This window comes from Odontomachus brunneus, unplaced genomic scaffold (assembly GCF_010583005.1).
Source record: "Odontomachus brunneus isolate Ranch 3 - 2012 unplaced genomic scaffold, Obru_v1 Obru_scaffold_005, whole genome shotgun sequence".
NCBI classification, from domain to species: Eukaryota; Metazoa; Arthropoda; class Insecta; order Hymenoptera; family Formicidae; genus Odontomachus; species Odontomachus brunneus.
Genome location: NW_022639455.1, coordinates 1,254,516 through 1,264,662, shown reverse-complemented (window position 1 = coordinate 1,264,662; position 10,147 = coordinate 1,254,516). Strand labels below are relative to the sequence as shown.

The window sequence follows — 10,147 nt, the reverse complement described above, 5'->3', positions numbered from 1 at the left end:
ATATATATATATATATATATATATATATATATATATATATATATATATAATAATAATAATAATTTAGCCTCCTTCACAAATAATGTCAACCACACTAGGTTCCATTAAGACTGGTTCCAGACATCGATGCACTGCACTGCTCAAAATCTCATCCAACAGAAAGTGTACTACACTGTAAATAACAGAGCCGGCATTAATAATGATTTTAATTCTCTCGTTGTTTTGCTCTATGATGAGTTAAAGAAGTCACAAGTTCTTACTTTTCATCTGTAACGAATCTCCATAGATAAACCTGCAGATAACGCGTGTCCACTTGGATCTGCTGCAAACCGTATTTGCTGAACGTTCGCAGTCTCACGCATTCGAGGAAAGTCTATGTAAGAAATAGTCAAATAATTATTACTGGATTTAAGAAGGGCTTATATAAAGCATCGTGTTTTAATTATTATAATTGTACATAACAAATCAATCAAGAAGCGTTATTTAGATATAATTTAGACATATTTGAGAATATAATCTATTTCTGTTGCAAGTGGTGGCAAAAGCACGAAGCGTATTGCGTAGCGAGCGATGGTGGAGTTTGTGCTGTACAAGCGGGAAGATAAGTCGGCTTGGCAAAGTGGATAATGGTGGTGCTATTTTGTCATTGCGACCACTCTGCAGCACCTGAACGATTATTGCGCGACGCGGTACATTGTCTGCTAAAAGTATCACTCCTTGACAACAGTAATAGCAATTTTCATGCTTACCTTTAGGCTTATCTTGATGATACCAGTCAAAATAGACGCCTTGTTGAACTGCACGGATGAGAAAATTTCGATCCGTTCGGAGAAAAGTTTATGGATATTCGTCACTAGCGAGGAATCGATGTGGCTGGGCGTGTACGATGACCAGTTAGATCTGTAGTGATGCCTCGACACGCTAACACTGAAAAAACACGCAAACTTAATATTTTTTGTTTCAAATTCAACCTGAAAGATTCAAGGATCAGTGAGTTAAATGTGACACCTGTGTGTTTTTCTGCTGCTGTCGCTACTCCTGTCAACTTGACCTTCATTATCATCGTATAAGGCGGCGACCTGCGAATCGATTGCCGTCACATCCTCGACCACTCTCTTCATCACGGCCCTCACGATTCTGGGCTCAATCGTGTGCAACCAGTCCCTTGTCTCCACAGATTTCCTCAACATTTGTGACACCGTCAAACCCTGAATTCGCACATAATGGTTTAGCAAACTCTGCGCCGCTTTCTGAAAGCAGTCACACATCTCCGATTCCGTAGTGACGATGTTCTCCGATGATGTGTACTGCTCGATGCTAAAAAGCTCATCTGTTGTCGTGAGCTGTGTGAATACATAAAGATATCATGTATCGTATGTATACTTATTCAAACATTATAAGATTCTCTCATAAAGGAGAGAACTTAAAATATTTCTTTCTTTCTAAGTACCAAATATCGCACGTTGTTTTCCTTATATTCGATGCACATCTTACTGAGCAGAAGCAGAAGGGTAGGTGGAAATTTCGGCACGTCATATCCGTTGCAGAATCCAGCGGCCGTAATCGTGAGATGGTGCAAGAAGCCCACAACGAGTCCCTCTCTGACCTCATCTACACAGAAGCTCTGCAAAAACTGAGTCTTCAAGCTGAATGATAACTCAGGCTGCAAGAAAACCTAGAAATGTCGAATTCTTTGTTATAATTCATCATAATTGTATAGTTTAAGAAATATCTTATTTACATATAATAATTTAAATGTCACTTTTTCTTGAATAACATTCTTTCATTAATGTTTTAAATAGCAATAAAAATACAAACCAACAAGTCCTGTAGGACCCCTTTAACTTTTTCTATAGTGGGCATAATGAGCATGGCCTGAAGCTCTGCTAGACTACCATCACTGTCCTGCATGACTTTGGTGGCCAAGGTCTGTCTCACTTTGGCTAAAGTCTCACTTAAATGTTGCTTCAGGCAGTGTAAATGGCTGCGACATTGCTTTCGGCCTGCACTCACGACGATATCAGTGCTAATTCTACAAAATAAATAATATATCTCTTACACATATGTATCTAGAAAAGTTTATGCAATAAAATATATAAACTACTTTTTATATATATATATATATATATATATATATAAGAGTTCACGTCTTTCTGCGTGAATCTCAGCGAGAAGCAATATGTTGCTTTTAAATTTTTTCTACTTACTTAGCAAAGTCCATGTCCTTACACAACATATTCATTGCCTGTAATTTTCGATGGAAGCGATCGAGAGCTCTCACCAAGATCGCTGTATCTGCTACATCTTCCACTCTTTTGCCCACCAAATCAAAATATTTCGTCATATTCCTTATAACAAAATGACTCACGTGACTAATAGCCTTTATGTCAAAATCATCGGCCAAATCGTTATCTTCTAGCGATCGATTTATAAACATTTCATTATAAGAAGATACAATAAGGCATAAGTCATTGAGAAAACCCGAATTTGCCATATCCATGAACTCAATAATGTCATTCTCACACATATCTTTTAACTTTTCTAATTTTTCTGTTAATCTTCCTTCAGCATGCACAAGAAATTCGGTGCATAAAGAGTCGACTGGTTCCTTCAGTCGCAGTAACAAATCTACATTCTCTGCTAGAGCCTTAGTGGAAGCATCCTTTTTATGAAATTGTTGTCTTAATTTGTGTTTTAGCTCTTCTAAAATATCTTCGCAATCCTTCTGGATACCTTGGAATGATGGCATATTGCCATATTGATTCAGTACTCTTTGTGCATGAACATAATCCTTAACAGCCTGCAATAATTAATTAAACACTTGTATAAAACTTTATATAGAATTTAATATCTTTGTAAAATTTAATAAATTTTTGAATAAAGAGCTGTTTGGAATTCATTTTAGCCATGTTTCTTTCAATAATAATTTAATACATATACCTGTGCATAATTCTCTTCATTCATCTTCTCTTTGAGATTGCCAGGCAATTTAAAGAGAAACTGAAGTTTCTTTAATAGAGTATGTACAGAAGATAGTTTGGCAATTTGTTGTCTGGTTCCATGCAAGGTTGAAGAAATCTGTTCTGAAAAGGAAGTGATACTGTCCATATTCTTTGCCAACAAGTCCATGCTGTCCTCCATTTCCTTAAAATCTGTTTTCATCTACAGAATTATAAGCATTATAACATTTTATAAATCAAGAATATATTAAAATAATTTGTATATATAAAAAAATTATATTTGAAAATAAAATCTAATATTACTTTATATATATATAATATTTGATCTCTTTTAATAAATAATTCACCTTGCGAATAGTATCAGTAGCAGATATAAATTTATTATAATTCTCATATACCAAAGTCTGCATGTCTGAATGTAAGATTTGAGTATTCCTTATAATTTCAGCTTCGTGATCCATAATTTGTTTTAGTGTACATTCCTGTTGAGAAAAATATATATGTAAATGTGCAATTACTAAATTATTAAAAGTTATCTAAAATTTAATTTTAATTATTCTTGAGAACTTGAACTCACCTTTAATAACTTTTGAAAGTACATATCCGAATCAAAATATTGCCCATTAATGTTATATGGATTATTTATATTTTCTGCCATTTTGTATATTTCTTTCTTGCCAACAAAAGGGATTTAAAAAATCGTTGTGCTTTTAATTTTCTAATATTTCTTATTTTTAATTTGTGATTGTTAGATTCTATAACTCTCTCTCTCTCTCTTTTTTGAAATTAAATTTTCAGAACTTGAGTTTTTATGCGTTTTTTCAACTTTTTAATCTTAAATTCTTACATTGTTAATTACATAAATTCTTAGCTAATAATAAGTTATAATGTATTTTATTGTAATTTTTTTGTAAGAACTACAATAACCTGCCAAAATTTTAAACCTTCATATGACATATTAATTTTGTATTTTTTTTAATAGATATGAATCGGAATGATATTAAATTGTATTTATTATCTAAGCAACGATACCAATTTTAATATTAATATAGAATAATACTGTTTCCTTAATTTTGTATTTCTATTTTATCGACTCTCTCTAAGTAAAGTAAGAACATCGATCAAGTTGGTGAGGTGTCTCTGTAACGTTTGGAGGTTAAGGAGGTTAGATCTTCGAACGCTGTATCATGAGATACAACTTTGCTCCCTCGTCTGGAAGCGCAACAAGTACGTTAAATAATTTAAATAATTCGAATACTTTGTTATCGTTTCTGTAGAAATTAATAGATTTATCGGACAATTCAATTAAATTATTTTCTTTAACATTTTGCGAGTTTATTGAAATACACAAGTATATAAGTGCTTATAAAATTTTATTCACTGATGAAAATCTTCAATTCGTATTAAAAAATTCGTACGAAAGGATTCTTCAAAATAGATAGAATCTTACAAAAAGATGGACAGAAATGAATAATGCTATGCGTTTGATAAAATTATAAGGAAGGTAATGCTTTTAAGTCTAACCTAACATTAACCTGCTTGCTACTTTGCTAGTATAATTTTTCTAATTTCTTGAGATACTTATTAAACTTTTTATTTATTTTCAATTGCAGCAGAAGAATATCTAAGTGAGGCTTCTTGTCTGGATGTTCTGAAATTCCATGTTAAGTCTTTCATAAATTATGAAAAGGAAGGACTGCGAATGCTGTTTAATCTTTGACGACTCTAAGATTTATTGTGAATTATGGAATTGAAGGATTTATTGGTCTTTTGATCTTTGGGAGTTACATGTGTTGCCTTAGATAAACTATGGTACTTAGAAACAGTGGTACAAAGATCATCTTAGTTCAAGTTCAGTCATAATCTGTGAATCACAAACTGAGCTTATCTAATTAGTCACAAATTTTGATAAGTAAGAATCTGAAGATCTTCTGATCTTCAAGACTTAAGATCACAACAGTGAATTATGTGAAGGAAGGATTTTGAGACTTCTATCTAATTTTTGAAAATCAAAGAAGTCCAACCATGCCACATCCATGCGTGGTGTGCGGTCGTTCTCGGATGAATCCCAACAACCGTGAGGAGGAGTATATGTTCTTCAGTTTCCCGGTTAACGACGAAGCGCGCTGTCGCCAGTGGCTCGAGTTTTGCGGCCGCGAGGATCTTTACAAACTGTCAAAGAGACAATTGCTTCAACGCATGGTCTGCTCCAAGCATTTCGAACAGAATGACTTTCTCACCGAGTATCTCGACCGTCTCCATTCTACGGCGGTACCGACAATCTACGACCCTCTACAAAGTCTTTACAATATAACCTGTATTATCTGTAAGAGCAGCCGGCGAGATCCGCCGGCACCTGATTACGACGGCACCACGTTTCACCATTTTCCCGGCGAGGAGTTCCGGTGCCTTAAATGGCTGGATTTTGTCGGGGTAGAGTCTTATTACAGACTGACCAGGAAGGAAATCCTCTTCTGCTACATTTGCTCCAAGCATTTCGATCGTTCTCAGTTCGTGCCAGGATATAAAGGAAGGCTGACAGAAAATGCGGTACCGACTATCCGTTATCCTAAACCACAAGATATGTCGAATCTGACTAACACGGATTTAACGGCAGAAACTAAATTGAAACTCTTCGCGGTCCCAGAGAAAAAGAAGAAGAATATCTTGCCTGTTGAAGTACTGGAGAGCCAAGCTTGTGCGGCTTGCGGTCGTTCAAGATCAGATCCACGTAACAAACTCGAGCGCTATAAATTTCATCCGTTCCCTGCATACGAGATCGGCCGGTGCCTGCGCTGGTGTCAGTTCTTAGGCCGCGAGGATCTGCTCAGTATGTCGCCCAACCAGATACGCAAACTCGTGCTGTGTTCCCGTCACTTTCAAACTGGTCAGAACTTTCATAAGAGCCCGTGCGACGCAATACCAACCATCAAAGATGTCTCCAAGTCTTTGATGTCCACAGTCTCTGTAAATGTTGAAAAAGAATACATCAGCGAGGACTCCAACGAGGGGACGAAACGTTTCTCTAGGCCGCTGGTGTCCAGCAAAAAACCCAAGATAGAGAACAAACCTACTCCGTTAGCTAAGAAACGCGGGAAATCCCGGCGACCGACTTCGATCAACATTCCCAAGCCTGATGGCAACATGAAGAATCGAATCAAGAAATTGCCGTTACCGTCCTCGGCGAACTGGAAAATCCAATTGGGCGAACAGTTGCAACCGATGGCAGTGAACAATATTGTATCCAATGTGACAACGACAAATTTACAGCTGAATGAATCCAAGAAAGTCATTATGCCGATTACTTGGGATATCTCGAACTTGGGCGCACCGATACCGGTGCACAGTTTATCCAGCATGCCACCGGGGCTGTTAATAAAGATCAATTTACCGGAGCAGAAACAACAGAAAGAACAGAAGACGACTAGGAAGAGGAGGGTGACGAATAAGAGAGCTTCCAAAAAACCGACCTCGCCGAAAAAAAATGGTCAGACGGCTGTCGTGTCGCAGAAGATCAAACCGAGCATGAATAAAAATATGAAGTCTTTATCGATGTCTTCAGAAGCAACGGAAGAGATTTTAAATTCCGAAAACTCGCAGGTACAGGAAGATGTGGCTCCTCAGCATCAGCATCAGAAAATGAAGGAACAATATTTCGAAGAATCAACAGCTACTGATCAGAAGAAAAGGAAAATAAAACGAAAGAGGATTACAGGTACCATGAAGAGGACTACATTTCCTATCACGTGTGAGGTTAGTCGCTTTCTGAAGAAGCTGACACCACTGATGCATCGATTCCCAAAGAAGGCTAGAGCACATATGAAGCTTTCAATTGTTAACATGGTAATCGATCACCTCTGAAGATGCAAAGGATATTACTTTGAACGTTGAATATTCAACTTAAAAAAATCCTTGAAGTTTGTAGTTATATATATATATATCAGATGATGCAAGGAATCGTAAAAAGATTTGAATAAAAATGTGACGTTATATTGTTATAAACATACATACATACATACATATATACATACGTGTATATATATATGCATACATATACATATATATATATATATATACACATACATATATATTTATATATATATATACACATACATATATATATATATATATATATATATATATATATATATATACATACACCTACATACACATACATTTATACACATATACATACATATATATATATACATATGTATGTATATATATATATAATTAATCTAATGTCAAAGTTAAAATAGAGTAACTAGAATTTAACAAATCAGCTCAGAACTTAGAAGACAATTAAGTTGTATTTGGTATTGCAAGTTATCATTTGTAAAGATGCAAAAATCAATCACTATTTCCATGTATATTCATAATTGAGGAAAATATTATTTTTACTATATGTATTTATAAGGACTACACATGATAATAATAAATATTACAATAACAATACCAATACTCGCAGAATCTTTTTAAGCTGTATTTTTCCCATCTAATGATTTAATACAGTAGTAGCTGAGTCTAAAAATATATATAAAAGAATGAAATTATATATCCTTTTTTATTATATCTATAGTTAAAATTTGTAAATACAGAACTTATTATTAAAGGATGAAAGATAAATTTTCATTTAGTAAAGATTATAGAAATAGATATACAGTGTTCAAGTATCCTATAAAGCATACCTACATTATTTACATTAAATAGTGAAATATTACATATTGCTACTCTAATTTGCTACAAAATTTTTAAATAATGAGGCATATACAATGAATTTAAATTTTGTTTCTTTAATAAAAATATATATTTAAAAGAAATCAAGTTATCTTTCCTCTATTTAACATTGTTAAGTACTAATTTCGTTATTCTCAATATTTATTTTAGTACAAACATTACTACTTTGCATGAAAATTATCAAAGTATTTCAATCTCAATATTTAAAGATATTTCGACATCACATTAAAACAAAAACTATTGCAGTTAATAAGTAGACTATATAACAATTCAAATTTCAAATATAAATTAGTGCGCAAGAAAATTAAGTTAGTAATACATCAGCATATATATATTTATATTTCTAGTTTTTGTTACTCTTTATTCAAGAAAATTATCACGAGAAGATACTTTTATCCCTGATAAATTTGGTGCGATTGACCTTTGATCACTATATTCATCTAACTGCGTAGACTTTGCAGTCTGTTCTTCATCTCTTCCAATTCCTTATCATCATCCTCTGTCTCTTCTTCTGCAGTACTAGAGGTAGCAATTGATCCTGGATTTTCTGTGACAACTGCTGGTGCTGTACCCAGTTGACCAGCTGTCACCTCCCATAAGATCTATCAAGGTTGAATTATGTATTATTTGTATAAATTGATTTTATATTGATTTTTAATATATTTTAGTGAAATATGTACATTTTATTTTCATTTATATTATAATTTGACTGTTAAAGGAATTTTCTTTTATCCTGTTATATCGATATTCTTTCTGTTTTATTATATCAATAGAATGTTATGACTGAAATTATTTACCTTGTCAACTTCTTCGTCCGCTTCATCTTCCATGTCCTCAGAATCTTCAATAGAATCCATTGTTTCATCCAGCATCTCCTCAATGATTCCTGCCTTCATCATCTCTTTTGACATTTCCCTCATAGTTGCAGCTACCTCTGGCACTCGCACTAGCGACTGCATAGCCTGCATTACTTCTGTAGATTTTGAGACTGAACCAGCAACTCTAATTGTAGCCAGCTGGTTTTTCATTTGTAGTGATACTGAATTCAAATGTGCCCTGGATGTGTAGATCTTATTGTAAGCCTTACGAGCTCTGATAATCTCTTTTGCCAGTACTTTGCATACATCTCTGTCACCCTTCTTTGCTGCCTCTTTCAAAGAACGTTTTACTTTCTCTTCCTCCCTCTGAATCGCTGAAGAGAAGTATAAGTTTTATAAGGAATTGGAATTTTTGTCAATAAAATGATTATTTCTTCTATCTCTCTTATGTTCTATTATATAGGAGCACCTTCTTATGACTCACCTCTAACTTGCCTATCTAACTGATAACCTTCTTTTCTCAATTTATGAGTCCACTCCTGAACCTGTAATATTATCAAATGTCATTACTTAAACATGACAGAGCGATGTTTGCAAAACTCACCATTTCCTTGGGGTTCTTCTCTTGCGATTTCCCAAATAAACCCATATCTGAATCACGTTGACAACGAAACGTCAAAACATTTAGCTCACCAACATAACCTCTAAACTGTATCTTATCTGATTTTAATTCTTCAAGGCTCTCTCTCTCTTTCTCTGTATTGGTTCCAGGTAATCCTATGATTTTCCCCCAACACCATTCTAACTATTCTTCAAGGTTATGTCATAGCCACAGATGTCTATACTAACCTAGATTGCTAACTAAGGCTTCAAACTTGTGTCGCATGAGGTTTCCGGTTGTATGCGAGAAAATGGCGGCAGTCCTGTGTGTGTGACGCTGTGTATGACGTGTCACTTGTGTGAAACTTACACATACAATGTGAGTCAGCATGGCCATTAAATTACTGTCGTAAAACAAAAAGGCCAGCATCTTATTAAAGCATAAAAAAATGTAACAAAAAAAATAGATAGTATTGGATGTTATTTGCTCTGTTCATTTTCAACAAGAGAATTTTATGACTAAACGTAGTGAAAATATGTGGCGATAGCGGCTATTTTCTCGCATACACCGGAAACTCTATCGGACGCACAGATGTCTATACTAAACTAGATTGCTAACAGGCTATCTAAAAGCATATAACGGCTTGCGTTACCATTATCGAGCAGATATTATTATAATTATTATAAAAAAGTAATAATATTCGAATAATGGTAGTGATAATAATATCCGATCGACAATCGTGTGAAAATAGCCGCGAACGGATAATAACTGAATAACGATAATCGAATAATCGGTAATAACAATGAATAACAATAACTGGACAACGGCAATAATAATTGATTAAAGACGAGGTAAAGAAATTGTCGTAACGGTACATCCGAGCTTTCCTATACGTAATAGCAATAATTAAATAATAACCGAATAAATTAAATAATAATCGAATAAAGAAGTAATGATACTCGAATATTAAATGGAATATTAAGTGATAATAATATCTGTTTGAGACAATCGTGTGATAATATCTGCGAGTG

The 10,147-nt window shown here is 34.2% G+C and overlaps 3 protein-coding genes across 4 annotated transcripts; 1 reads left to right on the top strand and 2 right to left on the bottom strand.

The window, feature by feature from the left end:
• Nucleotides 1-24: 24 nt before the first annotated feature.
• Nucleotides 25-3,618, bottom strand: LOC116849219 (vacuolar protein sorting-associated protein 51 homolog). Its single transcript, XM_032826149.1, has 10 exons — nt 3,538-3,618; nt 3,308-3,442; nt 2,941-3,162; nt 2,208-2,800; nt 1,819-2,032; nt 1,451-1,675; nt 1,009-1,343; nt 750-927; nt 261-373; nt 25-172 (listed from the first exon to the last, which is right to left on the bottom strand). The coding sequence occupies exons 1-10, from the start codon at nt 3,616-3,618 to the stop codon at nt 64-66; spliced, it is 2,205 nt and encodes a 734-aa protein (XP_032682040.1). The 3' UTR covers nt 25-63.
• A 437-nt stretch (nt 3,619-4,055) lies between these two features.
• On the top strand, nt 4,056-7,056 carry LOC116849224. Of its 2 annotated transcripts, none has more exons than XM_032826162.1 (2): nt 4,056-4,187; nt 4,574-7,056. In XM_032826162.1, exon 2 carries the CDS (start codon nt 4,986-4,988, stop codon nt 6,819-6,821), a length of 1,836 nt encoding a protein of 611 aa, XP_032682053.1. In that variant the 5' UTR covers nt 4,056-4,187; nt 4,574-4,985; the 3' UTR covers nt 6,822-7,056. The 2 variants fall into 2 exon arrangements, with proteins under 2 accessions (XP_032682053.1, XP_032682063.1); XM_032826172.1 differs by having other exon boundaries at nt 4,124-4,464.
• Nucleotides 7,057-7,930: 874 nt separating this feature from the next.
• LOC116849237 (charged multivesicular body protein 3) lies at nt 7,931-9,326 on the bottom strand. Its single transcript, XM_032826180.1, has 4 exons — nt 9,120-9,326; nt 9,000-9,060; nt 8,495-8,889; nt 7,931-8,299 (listed from the first exon to the last, which is right to left on the bottom strand). The coding sequence occupies exons 1-4, from the start codon at nt 9,162-9,164 to the stop codon at nt 8,138-8,140; spliced, it is 663 nt and encodes a 220-aa protein (XP_032682071.1). The 5' UTR covers nt 9,165-9,326; the 3' UTR covers nt 7,931-8,137.
• Nucleotides 9,327-10,147: the final 821 nt, after the last annotated feature.

Coding starts and splice junctions, on each gene's coding strand:
- LOC116849219 (XM_032826149.1), bottom strand. CDS start 3,618: ATGGCAGAAAATATAAATAATCCATATAACATTAATGGGCAATATTTT. Junction 3,443..3,537: donor ACTTTCAAAAGTTATTAAAG/GTGAGTTCAAGT, acceptor TTTTCTCAACAG/GAATGTACACTAAAACAAAT. Junction 3,163..3,307: donor CTACTGATACTATTCGCAAG/GTGAATTATTTA, acceptor ATAATTCTGTAG/ATGAAAACAGATTTTAAGGA.
- LOC116849224 (XM_032826162.1), top strand. CDS start 4,986: ATGCCACATCCATGCGTGGTGTGCGGTCGTTCTCGGATGAATCCCAAC.
- LOC116849237 (XM_032826180.1), bottom strand. CDS start 9,164: ATGGGTTTATTTGGGAAATCGCAAGAGAAGAACCCCAAGGAAATG. Junction 9,061..9,119: donor AGAAGAACCCCAAGGAAATG/GTGAGTTTTGCA, acceptor ATAATATTACAG/GTTCAGGAGTGGACTCATAA. Junction 8,300..8,494: donor CGGACGAAGAAGTTGACAAG/GTAAATAATTTC, acceptor CAACCTTGATAG/ATCTTATGGGAGGTGACAGC.